This window comes from Protomyctophum parallelum, assembly GCF_964188405.1.
Source record: "Protomyctophum parallelum genome assembly, chromosome: 20".
Lineage (NCBI taxonomy): Eukaryota > Metazoa > Chordata > Actinopteri > Myctophiformes > Myctophidae > Protomyctophum > Protomyctophum parallelum.
In genome coordinates, this window is record NC_139718.1 from 42,119,310 (window position 1) to 42,146,880 (window position 27,571).

Genomic DNA, 27,571 nt, shown 5'->3' on the forward strand with positions numbered 1-27,571 from the left:
GGAGGAAAAGTTATCATGGAGCAGCAGCAGACTGCTGCGACAGTCACAGCACCACGGAGGAACAGGATTATACATGCCCCTATGTTCTCCCTGTGACGCTCTCTCTCTCTCTCTCTCTCTCTCTCTCTCTCTCTCTCTCTCTCTCTCTCTCTCTCTCTCTCTCTCTCTCTCTCTTCTCTGCGGGACCGCTGACCAAATGTGATCGGTGTGTGTGTGTGTCTGTCTGTCTGGGGTGGTCACCACTCACCACTGAGCGCCGCGCTGTAAATCACACCGGGGCGTGGGGGACGCGCATCTCTCCGGTGTACGCGTGTGTGTGTGTACCGTGTACGTATATACGTATGCTGCCGTGCTCGTTGAATGGATAGCTGTGGACAGACAACGCCGGCCTCTTTCTCCAGGGATTATTCCTATTACCACCGCTGCGCCCAGCCGAGGGACACCACCACCGCCACCACCACCGCCACGGCCGGGATGGACGTCTGCTCCTCCGGCCCCGGTATAATAAGGGAGCAGGACAACAACAACATGACGACGGCGGCGGTGGAGCGCGGGCGCACGGTGCGCGAGCGTCTGGAGGCGACGCTCGCCGGTCTGGGCGAACTGGACTACCTGCGGACCAGGCAGGACCTGCTGGTCCGCGGCGCGCTGCAGGACGCCGCGTCCCTGTCCCCCTCTGACCCGGCTCGACCCTCCTCCTCCGCCGGGGCCGTGGCGGGGACGGACGACCCGCTGCACGCGGAGGATCCTTATCTGAGCTGCGAGGAGAAGCTGCTGGAGGAGAACATTCTGCTGCTGAGAAAACAGCTGGTATGTAACGCAATGTAGCGTAGCCTCTCTCTCTAGTAGTAGTACGACTGATCGATTCACATGTAGTCATATACACACTATCGATTCCTGATCGGGTCGTGTGGTTGTGTGTGCTGGACAGTGGACAGTCGTGTCCGTATGGATGATTTACGACTCTCGTTACGTCTCGTATCGATCGATAAATACATCTACGAGAGTCTAAATCTTGGGCTATATGGATCTACTGCAATAACGAGTGACGTTTTTGTTTTTAAATACGTGTCAATAGCGGCTCTCTAGATATTATTCAGTGTTTGTTGTTTGTTCAGTAACATGTGGGTCTCTCCAGGCAGCAACTAAAAACACTGAGAATATCGCCTTTTCATGATGGCAGTTCAATTCTATCCATTCAGAAGAGACTAGAACTCATGCAAGGAATGCAGGGATGAACACTATTGGTTCTTCTTCTTCTTCTTCTTCCCTGATTGGATGAAATTGGTGTCCCGAAAAAAAAAAGAAAATGCAATATTCTGTTTACTTCTTCAAAGAACTGGTGGAGAGAGAGAGAGAGAGAGACCCCTGCTGCTGAAAACAATCACTCTGTAGCAGTGATTACTGTCAGAATATAGAGCTATATACACACCTTTTTAAAATGTCAAACTACACAGATGTAACCAAATGGACCGGTAAAGCTATAGTGGTCCAAATGGACCCTATAACTAACCCAGAGAGTGTAGTAGTAGTAGCCTACAAATGTACACAACCAAATGGACCCCTTTTGTAGGGGTCCATTTGGTTGTACATTTGTAGGCTACACTCTCTCCCCAACCCATTTTGGGCCCTTTTGGTGTTAGCACTATGTCATGCTCAGGGGCGTCATTTGGGCCTCTAGGGTGTTGCCATGGCAACACCCTAGCGATTTCATTAAAAAAAAAAAAAAAGTCAATGATGCTTTTTTTTTTTTTTTTTTGGTTGTTGGTCAGGCCCTTTTCCTTTTTGCGTGCTCAAATAAACATCCATATGTTGTTTTTTGTACATCTTGTTCTTGTGATATGTGATCAGCGCATTAGTGCATCTGCACATGCAGGCGCAGTGAGATGATCATGACACATCGATCAAAGGCACGTCGCACGTGACGCACGTCACTCACCTACTGACCCCCTCACACAGGTTGTGATCGTGGAGCGGAAGCGGAAGCACAACAAAAACGCGTAAAAAACAAACAAACAGATAGGCTCATCTTCTCTCTAGCTTTCGGGGCATTCGATTCAAGCAGCCCCAAATTTCTGGATGCCGACATGATTGACGACTTTGCAAGTCTGTATGACATCCATGTTGACCGCACCTTGCTCCCATCTCAATGTTACACAGCACAAGGATATTTAACGCAAAAGGATGGCAGCATCTTGTCAGCCCTTGAAAAGTTAGATGCTCTGCCAACTGGCTTCTCTGAAATTAGAAAACTTTTCCGGATTGCAGCCACTTTACCTGTAACAACAGCATCCAATGAGAGATTTTTCTCTGTATTGAAAAGAGTCAAAGATTATCTCCGGACTACGATGGGCGACGAAAGGCTTACACACCTGATGTTAATGGCAGTGGAGCCAGTTTTGGTCAAATCGCTCAACTTAGATCATGACCTGGTCACAGACTTTGCTAAACTACGACCCCGTCGTTTTCCCCTCATGGACTGAGTCTCAGCTGCTGCCTGCTGGTATCAAAGGTAAGAATCATTTGTATTTGTTTAATTTATTCTGCTAGCCTGCATGCATGTATCGCTGTTGATTGTTTACTTAATGATTGAATCCAATGAGTGGGACTACAGGCTTCTAATACTGCTCAGTATTGTGTTGTGTGGAATTCAGCACCTTGGATTAGCAACGCTATCTGTTGTGATTAGACAGATGTGCGCTGCGAGCCTGTGGTGCCTCAGTCAGACAGCAGATAAAAACGGGGACAGACTGACTGACCGACTGACTGGCTGGTTGCTTTTCGTGGTTGTAATAGGAACTTTCTTCTCTTCCCTTTTCCATTCTTCCTTATTAATCCACAGACAGAGTCTGACAGACTCGAGCAATGATGGAAGAGGAAGAGACAGTGACAGACAGCGAGAGAGAGAGAAAGAGCGAGAAAAAGAGACTCTTGAAGGAGCGCCCAAGAGCTACAATTTATAAATGCCATAAACGTTATCTGCGGTGCCTCCTTGGTTTATTGATTGACATTAACATATATTGTATGGCTTAATAAATACATTTATTTTGAAAACAGACAGTAGCCTGGCCTTGGTGTGTTGTTGTTTAGTCTTTCAATTAATTATTTCATTAAGTTCACTCTCATTCATCCTAGCGCATTATTACTGTGCTGTTTATTGTTAGTTTTGGGGTCAGGTCAGGTCTCTCTATATTAAATAGGTTTGCTGTTTTGAAGTATGTTGGCACACATTCACAATGAAGTAAAGTATAGTTAAGCTCAATAATGGTTGTTGGTCAGGAGTGCCCTTTTCCTTTTTGCGTGCTTAAATAAACATCCATATTTTGAAAAGGCTTATGTTGTCTCAAGCCCTTTGCGCACATTGACACGTTACAATTTAGCCTTTAGACCCGCAAGAAACCGCAAAAAAGTAAGAAAAAACCCGATAAAAACCCGAAAACATGACCGTTCGCCCCCGCAACACCCTAGCTTTTGGTCTAATTACGCCACTGGTCATGCTTTAGCTATTGAAAAATAGCAGATCTACAAGCTCATAGCGCGCCACCGAGTGGCGCGCTACGAGCTTGTAGGTCTGCTATTTTTGAAAAATCGAAGAACCACTGACACGGAAACACGGCTTTTTCAGAAACCTGTCGGGATGTAGAAGACATTTTTTTAGAATCTGATCTCGGGTCAGAACGGGTGAAGGGTCCATTTGGTTACAGACAGGCTAAATGAACAGTGGTCAGTCCTGGGTCGAACACACTGAGCCCAGTGTGCAGTGGCTGCAGGGCAGCACAGTGCATGCCTTCTGAATACAATAGCAACTTTCTTCTCCAACATCTCTGAAGCGTGTCTTTGTCTCTCTCCTCCACTGTGGTGTGGTGTGCGGAATTAAAAACAGACCAGATACCAATAAATATACTAGGGCAATTAAAAAAAACGGCACAAGGCACAATGACAAGGCAACACATTGGCATTCCACTTCATATTATTGACAACACGACGCCTTTCAGCACACATTCCAGTCACGGCGTTAAGCTGTTTTCCAGAACGCTTGCTTCACTGATGGACTTTCTATATACACACGGCAGTTGCTCTAAAACATTTCCATGTTACGGAATACGGACCCCCTTTATCCATCCCTGCGTTATATAGGCCGTGTGGAGTGGACCCCCATTTGGGGAAAGTGCCTGCATGGCCCGGGACCCTCAACAAGAGAACATTATCCGTTGATCGATTTAGGTTCGGTAGAGAATTCTACAACTGTTTAATTGATTTGACTCTATTCTGTAGGGTATAGTGAGATATCCGTGGAGAGACTGAAACCCATTATGTGATCTCAGTAATCCTATTTAAGCAGTCTCTCATTGGGTTAAGTTGACTTCTAGTGAAATTAAACCGTTCTTAATTTCCGGGCCCCCTTTTGGGGACCACACTTTTGACGACCACTTGCGGGCTTACAGTGCAGTCACGTGCACACATAGACATCAAAGGGGGCTTCGGCCCCTGCCCTTTTACCCCTTTCTGTATAACAACTGCCCTTAACCAGACCACGGAAGCAGCATTTACTATGGTGAAAGAAATGCAAAATGCCCCTCCCCTTCATACCATACCGGAAGGCTAGCATTCAGGAGAATTGCCTGCAATTTTTTATTTTTTACTAATTTGTTTCGAAATCCATGTCGTATACACCGCCTCTCCAGTAAATAAAGACCGCTGGGTTTGCGCCGCGAAAATAGCTTTATCTACAAACTCTCAAGCGACACGTTGAGAGCTTGTAGATCTGCTATCTTTGTCCAAATGTTCCCTCTTGCAGGATTTCAGCCTCTGCCTCTCTGCACTCTGCTACAGTGCATATTACATTCTGAACGGGAACCCATTTTGGTGTTAGCAACATGTTATGCTTTAGCTATTGTAAAATACCAGATCTACAAGCTTGTAGCGCGCCACCGAGTGGCGCGCTTACGAGCTTGTAGGTCTGCTATTTTTGAAAAATCGAAGAACGACTTGACATTTTTAGAATCTGATCTCAGGTCAGAATGGGTTAATCAGACCAGTGTGTGTCCAGTGGAAACCTCGTATGAATCTGATCTCAGGTCAGAATGGCATATTCCAGGTCTGATATGAGGGGAAGCTTATCCACTCAAATCTTTGCTCCGGGTCTAGTTTCCATTTCACGGCGCCGTACACGTTGGGAGTGCAAATATCTGTGACTAAAGTATGCCACGATGACCGCTCAGGATCACAGTTATTATTGTTGTTATTTTTAAACCAGGAAAGCATCCGTGTAATTTCTTGATGTTAAGAGAGTTGGCTATGGCAAAAAAAAATAGCATTCAAAAAGCTCTCAGCGAATCTGCTATTTGTGGAAAAATCTCTTTTAAGAACTACTGGTTTTAATAGAAGGCATTCGTGTATTGGATCGGGGCTCGGGTCTTAACCCATTCAGTACGGGAACCCCTTTTGGTGTTTTGAGCATTGTGTTATATACTTTAACTATTGAGAAATGTTTAAAAAATCGTGAAAATGTGCCGCAGATCTTTGAATATATATCCTTTCAGAGCAAACGTTTTTAACTCATATCTTAACACTTTGCTTCTGGGGAGATCCCTGGAACAACATATTGTCAGATGGGGGTCGGTGGCCAATTACATATATTTTTGGGGGGTCCTTGACATGAAAATGTTTTGAGAACGACCGACAGAAAGTTTTTCAGAAAACCTTTAGGATTAAGAAGACATCTGATCTCGGGTCTAAATGGGTCTCAATGGGTTAATACAGAGTACATGTGTGTTTCAAATCAAAAGGAATCCGCTTTGAAATGTCTGATGAGGCCATGGAGTCTCCCAGGGCTGTGCTCCAATAATATGTACCGCAGCGGAGTTGGAAAATGAGACGAGCGATTAAATACAAGTATGCTTTTTTTACTGAACCCAACCCCACTACATAATACATCCAACAGTAGTTCTCAAAACGACTAAAACGTTTAATTTTCAAGGACCCCCATAATAACTCTCAGAGTTACAGGCGTGGCTGTGAAGGGTCCATTTGGAACCCCTTCGAGTAACCCCTGAGGGTCCCCGGACCCCACTTTGAGAACCACTGCAACGGAGGGATCTGATCTCTTGCATTAATTCGACTTAAAGACGAGACATTAACAACTATAAGTTACATAGTGTGTATTTAATGCACGACAGTGCAGGCGCCGGCAGGCGCTCAAAAGAGCGGGGACATTTTCATGTTTTCCCCGTGAGTATCAGCTGTTTAAATAAATAACTAGACCAGTCATCAACCAATAGTGCGGGGACATTCAGACCCAAATGACCCCCCCCCCCCTTCCCCATTTGGTTCCATTGATTTCGTACAACCCTCCCAGAGTCAAACGAACACACAATGTTTTTAAAATAGTTCAACTAGCCAATCTACATCTGCACGTTGTGAGCTTGTAGATCAGCTATTTGAACTATTTTAAAAGTAAAAAAAAAAAAGAAGTAATAAATGGGTTAAGGGGTCGACGCAAGATATAGCCCTCCGTATTTTTACAGTGCAGCCAATCACCCTCTCCTGGATTCTCCTCGGTCAATAATCAGATCATGAGATAAGATGAGACCTTTTGTTGACCCCCCCCCCGCGAGGGAAATTTCAGTCGCCAGAGGAAGCCCAGCAGTTAAAGTTCCAGAGCAAAGAAAAGTGTAGATGCGATTCCAGCCAGACTGGAGGAGGGTGGAAAAGGCAACACAGTAGTCCCAGTTTAACGGCACAACCTTTGAAAGCCAAGCGGATGAGGCCTGTTATTTCAGCAGCAGTGGCAGGCAGGCAGGCAGCGCTGGTATAGGGCCAGGGGAAGGGAAGGGGGGACTGTGCTGTAGTGTGTGGGACCCCCGGGGGTCCCACTGGCGTGGGACTGAACAGCCATTATTACGACAGAAAGAGCCAACTGTTATTTAAATTCAACCTCAAGTCACTCCCTCCCTCCCTCTTTAAATATGAGAGCGAGAAGGTCGGGGGGTGATACAGTAGGGGGGGCGGGAGAGAGACACAGAGAGGGAGAGAGAGAGGGGGTCAAATTAACTTTTACCAAACTACAGGCTTAATCCTCCCTAGTACACACACACACAAGCTTAGCTTTTACACCCCCCCCCCCCTTCCCCTCCAGGTTTGGATTGCTGAGTTGGAAGCAGACTTTAAGCCGTTTAAAGTGGGGGGAAGGGGGTGGGGTTCGGGGGGGGGTCGGGAGGTCGGGATCCAAAACACAGCCGCTTCCAATCTGACCTGATTATCTCAATGTGGATTCAATCAGCGTGTGGAGAAGACGATGTTGTTGTCGTTTAATGTTTGGGCCTGCGGCCATGGAATTATTTTCCTTATATTATTATTATTATTATTATTATTATTATTATAATCGATTAATGCTTCGATTAATCAAATAATCGAGAAGCACTGTTTTGAATATATATATATATAATAGTTTGCCAATTTGGTTTAGTCAAAAGAGTTTTTGACTATCATGATGCATGTCCAAAATAGGGCCTAAAAAGACTGCAAGGACTTTTTGGACTGAGTGACTGTTTATACATTGTCTAATAAACCAATCAATCAATCGGGGTTGGTTAGTAATTATTCTATTCTTTAATTATCATTTCTTTATGATGTGTTAAATCGCTGGGTTTGGATGAACTGTCTGCTGTCATGGTTCTGTCATTGACTCCGGTCCGTGTTGTGTCGTGGGTCCGGGCTCCAGTTCGTGTTGTGTTATGGATCCGGGCTCCGGTCCGTGTTGTGGATCCAGGTTCCGGTCTGTGTTGTGGACCCGGGCTCCGGTCCGTGTTGTGTTATGGTCCCGGGCTCCGGTCCGTGTTGTGGATCCAGGTTCCGGTCTGTGTTGTGGACCCGGGCTCCGGTCCGTGTTGTGTTATGGTCCCGGGCTCCGGTCCGTGTTGTGGATCCAGGTTCCGGTCTGTGTTGTGGACCCGGGCTCCGGTCCGTGTTGTGTTATGGTCCCGGGCTCCGGTCCGTGTTGTGGATCCAGGTTACGGTCTGTGTTGTGGATCCGGGCTCCGGTCTGTGTTGTGTTATGGATCCAGAATCCGGTCCGTGTTGTGTTGTGTTGTGGATGCAGACTCCGGTCCGTGTTGTGTTGTGTTGTGGATGCAGACTCCGGTCCGTGTTGTGTTGTGTTGTGGATGCAGACTCCGGTCCGTGTTGTGTTGTGTTGTGGATCTGGGATCCGTCTCAGATAGATGTCTCGTGTTCCATCGTGTCTACTTGCTGCGTGACAAACATGTGACACTGGGGGGGGGAGGGGGGGGAGGGGGGGGGGGGGGGGACGTTTCTCGTCCCATCCGTCTGTGATGTCAGAGTGCAAAAATCAACACAACGGTGTTGTAACAACACACACACACACACACACACACACACACACACACACACACACGCTGTGTGCGTGTACTTGTATTCGCACTATGCCTGTGTGAGGCCCAATGTCTTCACACGAGTGAGTACAATTTGCAAGATAAATGCTTGTTTTATGGTTGAAACACAGATTTGGGGAGTTAGGAAAAGATTATGTGCATTTACATATATATATATATATCGCTTTTATCCGAGGCACTTTACATAGGTTCATACACGGATGCCGGAGGAAACCATGCCAAGGCACCAACCTGCACATTGGGAGCAATTAGGGTTTCAGCGTCTCGCTCAAGGACACTTCTACAATCTACACTAACTCTGGAGTGAGTCCCACAGCTTTGCGGTTCCCATCCGGCCACTCTCTACCCCTGAGCCACTGTTACAGTTAGTGTTAGGCATTCAGAGGTCGGGTTTATTTCATGTTTTAGGGTGAGATTTAACACGGAGAAGCACGTAGACGGGCTATCTATTGGCTTCAGTACTGTTAAGGTAAAAAGGAAAATACAAAAAGAACATTCCTGTCCTAAAACGTTGATGTCCTCACAAGTAGAGTAATGTGTGCGTGCGTGTGTGTGTGTGTGTGTGTGTGTGTGTGTGTGTGTGTGTGTGTTGACTCAGACGGTTCAACGTGACGGCCCCCCCTGTGTGGCGTTGCTCCGTCCGTGGGTTTGTTCAGCTCTCCAAATGGTATAGTGTGTGTGAAGCGTCATCAATCACCTCCTCTCTGTGCCTGCTGGCTGTCACCCAGCAGCTACAAACACTCCCCCCCCCCCCCCACCCTCTCCTTACATCTGACAAAACACCCACTCACTTGAGGTCTTCACAGTAGGGTCCAACCCCGTACCCAAATTGAACCCACGGGGGGAAATTCACCCAGAACCGCCCGTCGTCGTCGTCGTCGTCGTCGTCGCCCGCTACTATAAGAATCCAATTACATGTTAGTTTTGGGGCGTCCTTGACATGGAAACGTTCGAGAACATAGGATTCTCCGAAAACTGTCAGGATTTGGAAGGCATTTGTGTAGAATCGTCTAAATGAGTTAAATCAGACTTTTCTGCCTTACCTAAACGTATAGTCCGCTGTCGGTGCTGCTGCTGCTGCAAGCGCAGCTGCGTGGCCTTTAAAACCCGTTCTGACCCGAGATCAGATTCTAGAAATGTCTTTCTACATCCCGACAGTTTTCCATTCTGACCTGAGATCAGATTATAAAAATGTCTTTCTACATCCCGACAGTTTTCCATTCTGACCTGAGATCAGATTCTAAAAATGTCTTTCTACATCCCGACAGTTTTCCATTCTGACCCGAGATCAGATTCTAAAAAATGTCTTCTGCATCCTGACTGCAGTTTTCTGACAAAAAGCCACGTTTCTGTGTAAAAAATAGCAGACCTACAAGCTCGTAGCGCGCCACTCGGTGGCGCGCTACGAGCTTGTAGATCTGCTATTTTTCAATAGCCAAAGCATAGCATGATGCTAACACCAAAAGGGGTCCCGCCCAGAATGGGTCAACGTGATGTACAGCATGATGTACTAGTACACCCCCTGAAATGATCACATCCAAAAGCTCACACCGTGTCGGAGAGAGAGACTTGTTACGAGCTTGGCTTCTTTTTTTTTTTTATAGGCGAATAGGCAAAGAAAAATAAGCAAAAAAAGGATTCGGCGGCGTCCCTTCCTGTTGAAGACCCATGACCCTAATATACACTTTAGTTGACCGAGGTCCCACAGGGTTCTACACTAGACCCCGTCCTGTTTTTTCCCTCTACACTGAAACCATTGTCTGCAGAATGTTCGACCCCAGAGCAGACCGAGGGACGCCATGGGGTTCATCTGGTCAAACGGGTCCATTTGAACCATTTCCCACTGAGGCTGTGAATGGAGCTTCACTTACAGCAGCAACGCTGGGTGGTGATTGGTGAATATCAGGGGACATATTAGGACAGCTGAGAGGGAGACAGTGTAGGAGAGACAGACAGTAGGACAGCTGAGAGGGAGACAGTGTAGGAGAGACAGACAGTAGGACAGCTGAGAGGGAGACAGTGTAGGAGAGACAGACAGTAGGACAGCTGAGAGGGAGACAGTGTAGGAGAGACAGACAGTAGGACAGCTGAGAGGGAGACAGTGTAGGAGAGACAGACAGTAGGACAGCTGAGAGGGAGACAGTGTGGGAGAGACAGACAGTAGGACAGCTGAGAGGGAGACAGTGTAGGAGAGACAGACAGTAGGACAGCTGAGAGGGAGACAGTGTGGGAGAGACAGACAGTAGGACAGCTGAGAGGGAGACAGTGTAGGACAGACAGTAAGAGAGAACAGGAAGAGTCTTGACCGCTATGTCATCACATTACAGATAGTTCTATTTTAAACCACAAGAAAGAGTGTAGACTGCGTGTGTGCGTGTGTGTGTGTGTGTGTGTGTGTGTGTGTGTGTGTGTGTGTGTGTGTGTGTGTGTGTGTGTGTGTGTGCGTGCGCACACACACGTGTGCGTGCGTGTGTGTGTGTGTGTGTGTGTGTGTGAGTGCGTGCGTGCGTGCGTGAGCTAGGTCTTCCTGTTAACTTCCACTCCAAACAGTAAAACCACAGCTTTCCCAGAGGCACTAGAGTGAAAAAACAACATGGCTCTCCTGACTTCCTGTGTCTGCTACTAAACTTACAATTCAGGCATTGAGCAGAAGCTCTTCTCCACACGCTGGCAGATGACACTGAGCAGCATGAGTCAGCAGAATGACACGGCTGAATGATTTTTTGCCATCTTCTGATTTGATGTAATCCGGGTTTTGTGCATAGGAGGTTTCCACCCCGAGATCAATGCTAATGCTAACATGCAGACGTTAGTCCTCCTGACCTGAGCTTGCTGTTTTCACTAGTTTGGGTCCCGGGCAAACATACATTTTCTATTTTGGGTTTTAACCTATTTTGGACTGAGGTCAATTCTAAAAAATGTCTTTTAAATCCTATCCTATGTTTCCATGTCGGTGGTGCTCAACTTCTTTCATGTCAAGGGCCACCAGAATTATCTGTATTTGGCTGTGGACCCATCTCACAATATGTAGTTCCAGGGACCGAACCCCCAGAAGCAAAAGATTTTAGTTATAAAAGCTTATATTATATTCAAAGATTTGATCCACATTGTCACGATCTTTCAAAATAGCAGATCTACTAAACCTAACTGAAACTTTAAATGGACAGAAATAATTAATAATAAATAGTTCCCTAAAGGTTTTTTTTTTGTCTGTAAAGATGAATAAATAAAGGACACCCTTTTCTGTCTTGTGCTACAATGCGTTTTTTTGGTGCAAATTTTAATTTTTCATCTGGCACCGTCACGAGCAGACTGCAACTTCATCAGTGCATTTTGTGACCTTATTTATTTTTATCTTTTAGACCAAGCAACTACTGCTTAACATTTTAATGTAATTTTAATTCAAGTTCATTAATGGTGAGAAATCACAGCAAGTTGATTACATGTAAGTGCAGAGAGTCGCCCCAATATATAGCCTACTGTATGTCGGGTGGAAACCTTTATATATGTCTAAAAATTGTATCTGCTTTTGTGTGACGCTGTAGTGAGAATGGGTGAATATCATGCACATGCATCATGTTTGCGTTTACACAAACACTCAAAGTTGTCAATGGCATTTGTTTGTGTAGGACAACGTTTGTGCACACACACACACACACACACACACACACACACACACACACCAAAAGCTGGATATAGGAGGGGCTAGTGCCCCTCTAAAATGGATTTATGAAGTGAGGGGCGTTCTTATCGTCATACATACTGTACATCACATTCCGTGCTCAGCCAATCAAATCATCACAAATGTGTCTCCGGCCAATCAATTTTGGCGCCTTTCACTTTTCCGCCCCTCACTTTTATCTTCAATATGTACTTTGCTCAGCCAATCAAATCATCGCTATGGCGTGATCAGCCAATCATCTGAGAGAGAGACAGTGTAGGACAGCTGAGAGACCGACAGTAGGAATGCTGAGAGAGAGACAGTGTATAGACAGACAGTAGGACAGCTGTTCTACTCAGCTTGGAAGTTTGTTTTGAGGGATTTGATTAAGCCCTCGAACCAAAATGTACATGCAATATCAAAATGGCACAATGGACAGCACCTTGCTGTCCATTGTGTCCGAGCAACTTGCTGTCCGAGCCAAAAAACGTGGTCCGTCCGGTCCAGAGACATTGGTTAAAGTGTTTAAAGGACAACTTTAGTTTTTTTCAACCAAGGTTCATGTTTTAGGTTGTTATTAGAGAAAGTAAAAGATTAATGTAATTTTTTCTTCATTTGCTGCTTTCTTTAGTTTTAGGGATTTTGGCTGTTTATGACAAGGGGGGCGGGGGCATTCGAGCATGGGGCTAAATATGTTTTTTTTTACAAAATGTCATAGCGATATTTTTTATTTATTATTTACTCTAGTCCTACTAAACCCCAAGAAATTACATCTGGCCACAAAAGATCACGAGATCTACTGAATGTGTCAAACTGACATATTGAGCCTATGACACACAGTGTGGCTTCCCCCCAATAGGCTACCTTCACATTCAGTAGATCCTGTGATCTTCCGTGGCCAGATGTAATTTCCTGGGGTTTATTAGGACTATAGCAAATAATAAAAAAATAAATCGCCATAATATTTTGTAAAGAAATACATATTTAGCCCCATGCTCGAATGCCCCCGCCCCCCTGTCAAAAAACGCTAAAATCCCTAAAACGAAAGAAAGCAGCAAATGAAGAAAAATGAACACTCATCTTTTACTTTCTCTAATAACCTAAAACATGAACCTTGGTTGAAAAAAACTGAAGTTGTCCTTTAACCGATTCTGATGCTACATTAACTTACTTTGCTGCAACCCCCCCCCCCCTAAGGAGTGGACCCCTGGGGGTCCCCGGAGCCCACTTTGAGCAAAGTTCATGTCATTAATTTGTCCTATTGGACACTTTCCCTTTTCTTTCTGCCTTTTTATTGAAGTTTGTTTTATTAATTGACCACCGGGAAACCAAAGAGAAAAACAACCCAGAACAACCAGGTGCTCACAGGAGATATAAAAATGGTTGAAAGGAGCTAAAAGTGAGAAATAAATCTGATGATTTATTTTCCTCTCTTTGGTTTTATTTAATTCATTCTTCACATAAAGGCCTGTGAACTGTTCACAATCAGGACGGATTAACGGAGGCAGCAGCCAGAAATACCTGAAAACGAGAGCACAGATAAAACCAAACCAAACAATACGAGACAAAACACGGGTACACAAGACAAAACAAAACAAGAACACAGCAACAACAAACAAAAAACACCAACCACTTGACAGGCAGCCAGATGTACAGCGCTCACAACACGCCTCACGTGGATCTTTGGACATTTGGTTTCATTTTTTACACTCATTTTACACTACACAGTTCCAGGCACCACCTGGAACTTCCTCAAGGACCACTGGTGGTCCCCGGACCACTGGTTTAAGAAACAATGGATCCTCCTGTCCATCAACGATGTTACCGCTCTAATATCAGCCAGAAAGATTGTCTACATTTAGCAGTTAGGTTTATGTTTGCATCTACCCTTTTTGCAGGGATTTCTGTCGATGAGTTTTCAGCTAGATTCTGCCATGATGCAGACCCTCTCCGTCCAGTTGTGTGAAAGCAGGCTGGCTGCTGCAATAAAAACCTGTTCCAGTACAAACTAATCTATTCCTAAACTAACCCATCTCTGCTGGGTCTGGATATGTCCCCCGAAACAGTGGTTCTCAACCTGCTCAGGCCGTAACCCCCCGACATAATCCTATTTGAACTGGGGACCCTCCCTCCCTGATAAGCACTTGTTGGAATGTCTTTGGTTCCACGGCCACACATTGTGAAAATAGCAGATCTACAAGCTTAAACAAGACAATTTAGCCGTTTGACCAGTTTTAATGATATTGTTTGTTGATTTTTGATGCAGTAATTTTTCTTTCATTGATTGATTGATTTCTTTTTTGAGGTATTAACATGGTGGACCTTAACGGGTCCATTTGGTTCCATTTCTACACTCTCAGAGTTAAATTAACTTTTATTTTACAATATACATTGGGGTCCCAGAGATAGACATGCCATTAAATGGGGGACCTAATTATAGGTCAAACCTATACTTTTGGGGGTCCTTGAAATGGTTGAGAATCACTGCTAAGGGGGCCGTAAAAACCTTCTCTTATGGGGGTCCTTCGCATTATATTAATGAGTATCATTTTGGGTGTCCTTGACATGAAGAAGTTTGGGAACCCCTGATTTGGGACACACACTAATAATACTAATATCATTTGGGGGACACATTGATACTAATATCATTTTGGGGGACACATTGATACTAATATCATTTTGGAGGACACATTGATACTAATATCATTTTGGGGGACACATTGATACTAATATCATTTTGGAGGACACATTGATACTAATATCATTTTGGGACACACACTGATACTAATATCATTTTGGGGGACACATTGATACTAATATCATTTTGGGGGACACACTGATACTAATATCATTTTGGAGGACACATTGATACTAATATAATTTGGGGGACACATTGATACTAATATCATTTTGGGGGACACATTGATACTAATATCATTTTGGGGGACACATTGATACTAATATCATTTGGGGGACACATTGATACTAATATCATTTTGGGGGACACATTGATACTAATATCATTTTGGAGGACACATTGATACTAATATAATTTTGGGGGACACACTGATACTAATATCATTTTGGGGGACACACTGATACTAATATCATTTTGGAGGACACATTGATACTAATATAATTTGGGGGACACATTGATACTAATATCATTTTGGGGGACACATTGATACTAATATCATTTTGGGGGACACATTGATACTAATATCATTTTGGGGGACACATTGATACTAATATCATTTTGGAGGACACTGATACTAATATCATTTTGGGGGACACATTGATACTAATATCATTTTGGAGGACACATTGATACTAATATCATTTTGGGGGACACACTGATACTAATATCATTTTGGAGGACACACTGATACTAATATCATTTTGGGGGACACATTGATACTAATATCATTTTGGGGGACACATTGATACTAATATCATTTTGGGGGACACATTGATACTAATATCATTTTGGAGGACACATTGATACTAATATCATTTTGGAGGACACGTTGGGACACTCTCTTTCTCCAGACCAGTACAAGCAGCAGCAGCTCCTCCACACTGTGACCTCCAGTCATGTGACAACGTGTCGCACAGCCGCGCATACTTTCTGATCCCCAGGGAGGCGGGGCCTAATTTAGATCCACTGTCGGTAGGCCTTTGAGGGGGTGTGTGTGTGTGTGTGTGTATGTGTGTTGGGGTCAGGGTGGGGCAGGATTCTTTCTGAGGGGTTGGGTTTCGTTTAGGTTGATATGAGGGGCGTGTGTGTGTGTGTGTGTGACTGTGTGTGTGTTTGTGTGTGTTACAGATATATATATATAGGTCAGGTATGATCTGTTCTTAGAATTAATTTAGCCACGTGATCCCCTAGCGTCCCGATAGTAGTGGGGACGGCGAACATTCGGGTGAAAACAGCCGATCTACAAGTTTTCGCCGAATGGAAAACGGCAGGGGGTCCTCGAACAATACAGATCCCTGTGGAGCCCCCAGTCAACCATACAGGTATATTCTGGAGGGTTTGGTGCGTTATTTCCTTTAGACCAACACCACCAACCGACATGCTCATTCTGAGGTGTCTGGGATTTGAACTCACAACCCTTTCTCTCAGGAAGCACAGAAACAGAGTGCCTGCCTGCCTGCCTGCCTGTGCACGCGTGCGTGTGCGTGTGCGTGTGTGTGTCAGGTCAGACAGAAATAGCCCGTCCAGACGTTGAGGTATTTGGCAGCAGATCAGTCCAGGGTGTGTTCCAGAGCAGCGGGACTCCGAGCTGCTTAGAAGAAGAAGAAGAAAAAAAGAAAACAGTCCGAGGAGAAGAAACCTTTTGTTGTTTCCAACATTGCAGCTAAACTTCAGCTCCTGTTTCAGTTTTGTGCCGTTCTCAAAAGTAACTAAAGACAAGAGAGAGAGAGAGAGAGAGAGAGAGAGAGTTGAACCTAATGCGTCCAAACTATCTACAAGCATCCGTGGCGTGTTTTCAGCTCTGCTATTTTTGGCTAATGAATAAACAATAAACTGTGGTTTTACAGTAACATGACATCATTAAGGGCTTATCAGGCAAGGGAGTATGTGACGAAGACGTTGTCGCCTGGTTCAACAACGGGTCACGACGCGAAAAAGGGCTCAACAAAACCCAGGTCTAGGGCGGACACGTGCACGGTGGGGCAAAACGAGCTTGCGCGCAACAATTTCACGGTACCGCACGCGCGACAAAACGCTTGCGCTGTCGCCGCAGGCTCTCATTGAAAATGAATTCCTAGGCGCGTCAGTCACTGCCCGTCTGTCTGAAAAGGCCTTTAGTATTTTATCGATACTGATGATATAATAACCAAGCTCTCTCTCTCTCTCTCTCTCTCTCTCTCTCTCTCTCTCTGCTGTGTGTGTGTGTGTGTGTCCAACAGAACTGTCTAAGGAGGCGGGATGCCGGCCTGATCAGCCAATTACAGGAGCTGGACCGGCAGATCAGCGACCTACGATTGGACACGGAGATCTCACATGATCACATGGAGACGGACAGCCGGCCTAGCTCAGGTAACTTCATTGTAACTTTATTGGTCTTGTACTGGTCAGCTCCCAGTGCAACAGTATCAGACTGTGGTTGTACTGGTCAGCTCCCAGTGAGCAACAGTAGTAGACTGTGGTTGTACTGGTCAGCTCCCAGTACAACAGTATCAGACTGTGGTTGTACTGGTCAGCTCCCAGTGAGCAACAGTAGTAGACTGTGGTTGTACTGGTCAGCTCCCAGTACAACAGTATCAGACTGTGGTTGTACTGGTCAGCTCCCAGTGCCCAACAGCAGTATACTGTGGTTGTACTGGTCAGCTCCCAGTACAACAGTATCAGACTGTGGTTGTACTGGTCAGCTCCCAGTACAACAGTATCAGACTGTGGTTGTACTGGTCAGCTCCCAGTACAACAGTATCAGACTGTGGTTGTACTGGTCAGCTCCCAGTACAACAGTATCAGACTGTGGTTGTACTGGTCAGCTCCCAGTACAACAGTATTAGACTGGTTGTACTGGTCAGCTCCCAGTGCCCAACAGCAGTATACTGTGGTTGTACTGGTCAGCTCCCAGTACAACAGTATCAGACTGTGGTTGTACTGGTCAGCTCCCAGTACAACAGTATCAGACTGTGGTTGTACTGGTCAGCTCCCAGTACAACAGTATCAGACTGTGGTTGTACTGGTCAGCTCCCAGTACAACAGTATTAGACTGGTTGTACTGGTCAGCTCCCAGTGCCCAACAGCAGTATACTGTGGTTGTACTGGTCAGCTCCCAGTACAACAGTATCAGACTGTGGTTGTACTGGTCAGCTCCCAGTACAACAGTATCAGACTGTGGTTGTACTGGTCAGCTCCCAGTACAACAGTATCAGACTGTGGTTGTACTGGTCAGCTCCCAGTACAACAGTATCAGACTGTGGTTGTACTGGTCAGCTCCCAGTACAACAGTATCAGACTGTGGTTGTACTGGTCAGCTCCCAGTACAACAGTATTAGACTGGTTGTACTGGTCAGCTCCCAGTGCCCAACAGCAGTATACTGTGGTTGTACTGGTCAGCTCCCAGTACAACAGTATCAGACTGTGGTTGTACTGGTCAGCTCCCAGTACAACAGTATCAGACTGTGGTTGTACTGGTCAGCTCCCAGTACAACAGTATCAGACTGTGGTTGTACTGGTCAGCTCCCAGTACAACAGTATTAGACTGGTTGTACTGGTCAGCTCCCAGTGCCCAACAGCAGTATACTGTGGTTGTACTGGTCAGCTCCCAGTACAACAGTATCAGACTGTGGTTGTACTGGTCAGCTCCCAGTACAACAGTATCAGACTGTGGTTGTACTGGTCAGCTCCCAGTACAACAGTATCAGACTGGTTGTACTGGTCAGCTCCCAGTGCCCAACAGCAGTATACTGTGGTTGTACTGGTCAGCTCCCAGTGCCCAACAGCAGTATACTGTGGTTGTACTGGTCAGCTCCCAGTGCCCAACAGCAGTATACTGTGGTTGTACTGGTCAGCTCCCAGTGCCCAACAGCAGTATACTGTGGTTGTACTGGTCAGCTCCCAGTGCCCAACAGCAGTATACTGTGGTTGTACTGGTCAGCTCCCAGTGCCCAACAGCAGTATACTGTGGTTGTACTGGGCAGACAGCATGTCTAAATATGGCCATGGCTTCAGTGTAAACACTGCATTCCTGCCCACAGCGCTCTTGTTGAAGCTAGCAGACAATGTATGCTCCGTATCAAAGTCGTATGAAAGTGTCACGTGCCAAACGTAAGCTGTGAGCTTGTAGATCGGCTCTTTCTGGTGTGTGCCGCCATCGTTGGTGTTGATGACGGAAAACCTTTGTCAGCTACACCTTTTCACTGAGGAAAACTAAATAATAAGTAAGCTATGATGACTAAAACTAAGACTACATATATTGACAATTTTGCCCCAAAAAAAAAAACCTATACTAGTCTAAAATGTTAGGGAGGGACTAGTGGAGAAGACATGCAGTACAACTAAGAGACAAGTCGTTTTATGTTTGGTTGCATGCTGAAAATCTACAAGCTCACAACTCAAGAGAGCTTGCAGATCTGCAATCAAGTGTAAAGTCAGCCATTTACGCCATCAAGGCCCGCAAAAGTGGCCAAAATCAACCGAGTCGACAAAAATCTTTCTTATGATGATCTAGTCGACTAAAACTAAAACAGTTGACCAACAGAACATGACTGGTCTGGGGTCAGCTGCATAGTGACTGGTCTGAGGTCAGTCACAACATAGTGACTGGTCTGAGGTCAGTCACAAGTTGTGACTCACAACATAGTGACTGGTCTCAGACCAGTGACTGTAGTGATGGCGGTGTGGTATTATCATTCCACACCAGGACAAAGCTGATTTCCTCAAGTGAGCCAAGTCAACTAGGAAAGTACACACACAGACACAGACACACACACACACACACACACACACACACACACACACACACACACACACACACACACACACACACAGTTCTTTTCCAATTTGTATAAAAGGTTAAAGTCTGCCCGGAGACAAAGGACTGCATGTTCTAACTTCAGATTTGTTGGCTTGAGACAGTATATCTGTCTGTTAGTCTGTTCACTGTCTTCCACTGTGTGTGTGTGTGTGTGTGTGTGTGTGTGTGTGTGTGTGTGTGCGTGTGCGTATGCGTGCGTGCACATACTGTATACCGGGTGGGCCCAGGCCCTCAGCGTCTGGGAGACGTTGAAACCTACTGGCCAAAGCCGGAACTGCAGGCGGCAGACGTATACAAGCACAAGCAAAAGAGCGCGCAGCTGGGGTAATTTAACACATCGCGCTCGTTCATGAATCGATTCCGACGCGTTCACGGCGGTTAGCACTTCCTCAAATCAAGACAAGTGAAATTAGTTAATAACATATAGCGTCAAAATATGTTTAACCACTTCTTTCCTTCGCATCGGCTATTTGACGATTGTAACAACTCAGATATTGTATGGGTGTCCGTCCCTGGCACAAAGTACGCTCACATGGAGGTTCATGGACAAATGCATATTAATCTGGGGGTCCTTCAGAGTTCCTTGACCTGGAAATGTTTGAGAACCAGAGCACTAAACCACGGACATAACATATCGACCAGCAATGCCAATAACCATTTCGTCCAAAGATATGCAAGCATGGGATTGATATTTGCTCTGCTGTTTTCTTTTGCATTTTTTCTTATTTACCCAGGTAGAGGTTGGCTGAGCATGAGTGCTCCTTTTCAGCAAAGGCCTGCTTCATATTCACTTGCGCGCGCGCACACGCACACACACACACACGCACACACACACACACACACACACACACACACACACACACACACACACCAAAACCTGAGAGCTGCACAGTACAACCCACAGTCGCATGCTGACGGCCACTGGAGCAGCATGGGGGTTCAGTGCCTTGCTCAAGGGCACTTCAGCCGAAATGGGGGAGTGATGAGATTATTGAACCCCTATTAAATGTTAATCTCTCTCTCTCTCTCTCTCTAGGTTTCTATGATTTAAGTGATGGAGTTAATGGCTCTCTGTCTAACTCGTCCAACTCTGTGTTCAGCGAGTGTCTGTCCAGCTCTCGCTCCAGTACCGCAGGTGAGAACACGTGCGCACACACACACACACACACACACACACACACACACACACACACACACACACACACACACACACACACACACACACACACACTGTGACATCACAGTCCATTGTTTAGAACCAGTTAATGTACTGTAGTTTATATACTGTACTGGTTTCCAAACACTGGGTCGGGACCCATTCGTGGGTCGCGGACACATTTTTATGGGTCCACTTTATTTATTTTTTGGTTTCCTAATTTATTTTAAATGACTATTTATTTATAAAAAAAAATAACCCCCCCCCGAAATAAATCAAAATTTTCCATAAATACAAAAATGATTTCAATGAATGATGAATTCCAAATGATGAAAATCCATGAATTAGGACACAAACAAAAAGGTAGTCCACGAACAGTTTTCATCATAGTTTTAGCCAACGAAATTAACACTGAGAGACACACGCACACACACACACACACACACACACACACACACACACACACACACACACACACACACACACACACACCTACCTACCTACCTACACACACACACACACACACACACACACACACACACACACACACACACACACACACACTGATTTACGGTTTGTTTTGAAAGCAGCTTGATGAGGTTTTATTGTCTGCGTGTTAAAGAGGAGGAAGTTTTAAAACCACTTCCTTTTGTTTGGCCTAACAAAAGGTCTATTAACACTTAACACTGTCTCAGATAGGGCTGGAACTATCCATTATCTTACCAACACAGCCCTGTCTCACATAGGGCTGGAACTATCCATTATCTTACCAACACAGCCCTGTCTCACATAGGGCTGGGACTATCCAACACAGCCCTGTCTCAGATAGGGCTGGGACTAGGGCTGGCCTATCTGACTGTACCCTGAACTGATTACATTTCTGTTTGACTGTACCCTGTACATTATTTCATTTCTGTTTGACTGTACCCTGTACTGACTACATTTCTGTTTGACTGTACCCTGTACTGACTACATTTCTGTTTGACTGTACCCTGTACTGATTACATTTCTGTTTGACTGTACCCTGTACTGATTACATTTCTGTTTGACTGTACCCTGTACTGACTACATTTCTGTTTGACTGTACCCTGTACTGACTACATTTCTGCCAATAAAGTATCCAGTCAATCAATCAATCGGCATCCCTATTCTGGTTCTAACATACTTGTCTTCTCTCTCTCTCTCTCTCCAGATGAGCTGGTGGGCTACGCAGACTGCGAGGGTCTTCTGGTCTTGGGGATTCCCTACGAGGACCAGAGCTCTTCGGGGACAGTCCGCCGCTCGCTCTCCGCTCCCTACGCCTCGTCCCTGGACCTCCCTCCCCCCACCGCCGCCGCCGTGGACCCCCAGGCGTCGGCGGCGGCGGGGCAGACCGCCAGGTTCCAGTGCGACCTGGTGGCGAGGCACGGCAGCGACGTGTACCGCTACCCCAGTCCCCTCCACGCCGTGGCCGTCCAGAGTCCCATGTTCTTCCAGACGCTCGGCGCGTCGGGACACCACCAAGGACCTCCACACGTCCAGGAGGCTTCCCTGGAAGGACACAAAGCCGACTGTCCTCCTCCTCCTCGCGTCGCTCCTTCCGCGTCGGCGCCTCAGGTCCGTCAGAGCACCTCCTGGTCGACGACTCCTCCTCCCTCGTCGTGCGTCTCCTCCCAGACTCCCTCCAGCAAGCGCCTGGAGGGTTATATCTTCGGTCTGTTGCAGAGGAGGTCTCAGCCGGTGCGGCCCACCAACAAGCCCAGGACCAGCATCAGCACCGACCCGGGTAAGAGCATCCACAGGCAGGCCAGTCTGTGTGGGAGGCAGCAGGGTCCGGGTCTGGGACAGGGCACGCTGAGGGGGTCTGAGCCCAGGGCCAGCTGGCAGGCTGGCGCGGCGCTAGCGGGGACGGCGAGCTCGGAGGGAGGGTCTGCGGAGAGTCAAAGAGAAGAGCAGGCTTACCATTCACAGGAACAGACACACAATGGCTGCTCTGCCAGCAACGGTGACCCGGCACCAAATGGGTGCTCTGTCAACGGTGGAACGCAACAAGCTGGCTACTCTGTCGGCGGCAGTGGACTAAATGGCTACGCTGTGAACAATTGTGACGTTCATGTGAACAATAACGGCTTGTTGGAAAAGAAAGCCTCGTCTTCTGGTAGCAAAGCCACCGGGACTCCGACCGGCCATTACAAAGACCTGGGAAGCCCCGCGGCAAACTCTTCTCCCAAAGAACTGAAACATGCGTGTTGCCCTTTAACGTCGACCACAGACCCAGACCCTCTCGTTAAGTCACCCCGGACTGTCAAACCCCAATCGGCCACGCCCAAAAAGAGCCCCAATAAGCCCCTCCCTCTCGCCCCGAACGGGAAAGGTGATAGGTCTCCGCCGGAGCTGGTCAGCCTAGGCTCCTCCTCCCAGAGCCAGGACGAGGGCGGAGCGGCGGGAGGTCACATGGTCAGCGGTCAGCACCTTCCCGCCCAGCGGCACGCCGCCAAGCTGCGGAAAGGCGGCGGCGGTAAGAGCCTCAGGACGAGCGCCAAGAAGGGCCAACCAATCAAAGCCGGCCGCAACTGTGAAAACAGCCTCCCCAAGTCCGACAGGACTCCCAGGACCAGAGGCAGCTCCCGGAGGACGGCGCAGTGTGACGAGATAATCGCCCCCCAGCACCAGAAAGTCTCCAAGAGAGGCGCCGCTGCCGGCGGCGGCGGCAATGTTTCAGCCTCCAGATTGAAACGCATCCCGGAGGACCAGGTGTTCCTGGACAAACCCATCGCCACCTCCACCCTGCTCAGTAACGGCGGTACAAAGAGCAACCACCACCACCGAGTGCACCACGGGGGGAGCCACCACCACCACCACCACCACGGACGCGAGCCGGTGGTCGTCGTGGCCAAGCCCAAGTACAAGCGCAACGACTACAGGCACCTGCGCGCCATGGCCGAGGTGCCGTACGACGAGGCCTTCCGCCGCGCCCAACGGAGGCAGAGGAAGGAGCTGCTGGGCCAGAACGCCACCGCCACCGCCGCCACCACGACGGCAGAGCGGCACTACGCCAGTCCCTACGCCTACCCGGCGGCCGGTAGCGGCCGGGTGGCGGGGGGGGCGGCGGGCAGCGACTCGGAATACTCGGCCGAGTGCGCCTCGCTCTTCCACTCCACCATCGTGGACACCAGCGAGGACGAGCGCTCCAACTACACCACCAACCGCTTCGGAGACAGCGAGTCCAGCGAGAGCGAGTTCGAGGGGGACGACGACGGCAGCACCTCCGCGAGCGACTCGCAGGAGAGCAGAGCGGGAGGCGGAGCCGAAGGAGGAGGAGGGGCCGGCGGCGGCTGGGCCAAGTCGTCGTCGGCGGCGGCGGCAGCGGGGTCTGGGACGCGGGGCACACGGGACTCGACCCCGGCTCTGGTGAAGATCAAAGCCTCTCGGAATCTGAAGAAGAGGATTCTGAGGTTTAAATCGGGCTCTTTGAAACTCATGACCACCGTGTGAAGTGCTAGTGGTTGGCCAACTATATTCATGGACGTACGTTGCCGATACCGTCAGCGTTCCGTTTGTAAAACTAAAAACTAAAACAAAACACCAGTGGGGGGGACATTTTCTTATGCTTTTAATTAAATTGTTGAATTAAACGTAAATATCAAACGAGTCTACGTTTCCCAAAAGGAAACGCATGCATTTCATGCAGCCTGACCAGCAGCAAACATTAATGATCGGGGGGCACAGTGGTCAGTAAATCTGACCCTGGGGTACCGTTATATATCATTTAATTTATTACCCATCGTAAGATCAACTCGACCCACAGAAGAGCAACTTGTCTTGGATTAATCCGAGTTCAAGTTAAAAGCCCCATCCTGCACTACTATACAGACAGCCCAAAGCAGACGCTCATCTACATTTTATTATTGTGTTGTTGTTTTTTTTTTTCTTTCTCCGTGGAGGGTGGGGTTTCCAGTGTGTGTTGTGGAACTCAGGCATAGCCAATCAAATTGGTTCATCTTTATGGCCAACAAGTGCCTATTGGCTGAACTGACTGAAGCTTTTTGTGTTTCAATTTGTAATGATTATCAGTTTTCTACTGTACGTGTTCCACCATTCTAGATCGATGTGTCCCATCCCTGGTTCTCATGGACCTCCAGTACAGCTGGTTTTATCTACCTACCAGGACCTCTAGTACGGCAGGTTTTTATCTCCTACCAGGACCTCTAGTACTGCTGGTTGTATCTCCTACCAAGACCTATAGTACTGCTGTTTTTATGTCCTACCAGGACCTCTAGTGCTGTTGGTTTTATATCCTACCAGGACCTCTAGTGCTGTTGGTTTTATATCCTACCAGGACCTCTAGTGCTGTTGGTTTTATATCCTACCAGGACCTCTAGTGCTGTTGGTTTTATATCCTACCAGGACCTCTAGTGCTGTTGGTTTTATATCCTACCAGGACCTCTAGTGCTGTTGGTTTTATATCCTACCAGGACCTCTAGTGCTGTTGGTTTTATCTCCTACCAGGACCTCTAGTACTGCTGGTTAGGACCACTAGTACTGCCGGTTTTTATCTACCTACCAGGACCGCTACTAGTACTGCCGGTTTTTATCTCCTACCAGGACCTCTAGTACTGCTGTTTTTATGTCCTTCCAGGACCTCTAGTACTGTTGGTTTTATGTCCTACCAGGACCTCTAGTACTGTTGGTTTTATTTTCTACCAGGACCTCTAGTACTGTTGGTTTTATCTCCTACCGGGACCTCTAGTACTGTTGGTTTTATCTCCTACCGGGACCTCTAGTACGGCTGGTTTTATCTCCTACCAGGACCTCTAGTACAGCTGGTTTTGACAGAGGATCAGGTTTGGGAACCTCCTCCTGTGTTTTAGACCAATCTAAAATGTGCTGAATTGAACTTTTAGGCCGGACAAGAACTGCAGCTCAAAGTGTCCTCAGAGTGGACGCACCGGTTCATCCTGTGCACAACTGTTTACATTCCCAGGGCATGAAAATCATCGTCATCAAAAAAAAGAAAAAAAAAAGACAGCTTCTGGGGGAGGTAGTCCCGCCCACCCCCCGAGACACTTTCGGCTGTAGTTCTTTCACATGAGGCTTTTGTCTTCGTGAGATTATAAAGATAAGGCTGGGAACGAGGTTAAAGTGGACTGGACTGATCTAGAGATGTGTGGTGTGTCTCTACTACCCTGCACTTTGACACAAGCGACTCAACAGAGGCCTGTTGTTGTGTTTCTAGCCTTATATTTTGTATATTTATTATTATTATTATTATTGTGCAACTTTGTGTACATTGGCTGTAACCAACCACACCCCGACGACAGTATCGATCACAGCCCAAAACGTTTTTTTTTTTTTTTTTTTGTCAAATGGTTCTAATGAAAGTTGTTTTGATGAAAGCTATTTAAAAACTAATATATTTGGCTGGTACTTATTTGAAGTCCTACTACGCTCCGGTACGTGTTTTGATGAGTTTAGGAGGTATTACTGGGAGGCAGGGTGCGCTTGTTTAAGGAGAGACGCTACATCTTCCTGGTCACGATGGGCGGAGAGCGGCACAGGTGGAGTTTATTGCAGTAATCAAGTGTATAAAAGTAGTAATGTGGCCTTTTGTTTTGATGCGGAGAGCAGGCTGGTCAGGTGTTTACTGCCAATCTAAGGCCCAGTTCAACCACCTGAACCAGGTTTTATCCTCCATACATCTTTGTTGTATGATGTGTCGACCTTCATGAATTCTTTGAAGGCAAAATGTAAAGTGCTTGGATTATGTGTGAACTCCACCGAGCATCTCTTAAACCAGTGCAGCCTCTCTCACCAAAACTAAAACCCAGCTCACAGGTATGATTTGTAATATGTTTTATATATATTTTTATTTTGTGGAACCTGTTTCATTCACACCTGGAGCAGGGTTGGGGTCAATTCACCTTGTCATTTTACCCATTTAGGACTGAGGCAGATTTTTTCTTTTTTGAAGGAAAAAAAGTCTTCTAAATCTTGAACAGTTTTATGAAAAACCTATGTTTCTATGTGAGTGGTGCTCAAACCTTTTTCATGTCAAGGACCCCCAGAATTATCTGTATTTGAGTAAAGATTTGAGTTTAATAAAAAACGTTCACTCTGAAGGAATTTATCTTCAAAGATTTCCCCCACATTTTCACGATTTTTCAAAAGAATAGCAGATCTACAAGTTTTGTAGATCTGCTATTTTTCAATAGCTAAAGTATAACGTAATAAAACGCAACAAAAGGGGTTCCCGTCCTGAATGGGTGGAATGGTCCGTTCAAAAGTGCCGACTAGAACAAGCTAAACCGACGATAAGCCAGGCCACCCAGCTGAACATACCGTTGGTATACATGTTTTATTGACTTATTTTAAGTTTTAGCCACTTAAACCCATGAACAGGGGTCCCCCGGGGCCCTGTACTGTGGTTTTTAAAACATGCTACAATTATTAATGTAGCATCATTCACAATCATTTTAACCATATTGCATACTTATGTTTTTGTTTTTGTGGAAATCTTTACTTATTCTTTTTTGAACACAAATCTTCTCTTTTTGGTTGGCGGCCAAATACTACATCACATGATTCACATCAATATGGGCCCGCCCCGGAGTCCTTTTCCTTGCCAGTTTTAGAAGCACTGGTTTTAGAAATGACGCTGAGGTGAATTGAGCGTAACCCTGGAGACCGGCAGCCAGAGAGCTGTGAACCACATGTACAGAATTATTATGTGTGTGTGTGTGTGTGTGTGTGTGTGTGTGTGTGTGTATGTGTGTGTGTGTGTGTGTATATATACTGTCTATGTATGTCAATACGTTATACTTCATATTTTTATCGCTTCATTCATTAAAAGTTTGGCTTTAAACTC

At 46.5% G+C, this 27,571-nt stretch overlaps 1 protein-coding gene across 1 annotated transcript; it reads left to right on the plus strand.

Moving 5' to 3' along the window:
• Nucleotides 1-252: 252 nt before the first annotated feature.
• On the plus strand, nt 253-27,571 carry dact1 (dishevelled-binding antagonist of beta-catenin 1). The gene is made up of 4 exons (XM_083792312.1): nt 253-810; nt 16,993-17,122; nt 20,608-20,706; nt 21,920-27,571. Exons 1-4 carry the CDS (start codon nt 361-363, stop codon nt 24,199-24,201), a joined length of 2,961 nt encoding a protein of 986 aa, XP_083648438.1. The 5' UTR covers nt 253-360; the 3' UTR covers nt 24,202-27,571.

Excerpts from the sequence above, each read along its gene's own strand:
- dact1 (XM_083792312.1), top strand. The coding sequence starts at position 361 with ATGGATAGCTGTGGACAGACAACGCCGGCCTCTTTCTCCAGGGATTAT. Across the intron at positions 17,123-20,607 it reads GGACAGCCGGCCTAGCTCAG|GTTTCTATGATTTAAGTGAT; the intron begins GTAACTTCATTG and ends CTCTCTCTCTAG. Across the intron at positions 20,707-21,919 it reads CTCTCGCTCCAGTACCGCAG|ATGAGCTGGTGGGCTACGCA; the intron begins GTGAGAACACGT and ends CTCTCTCTCCAG.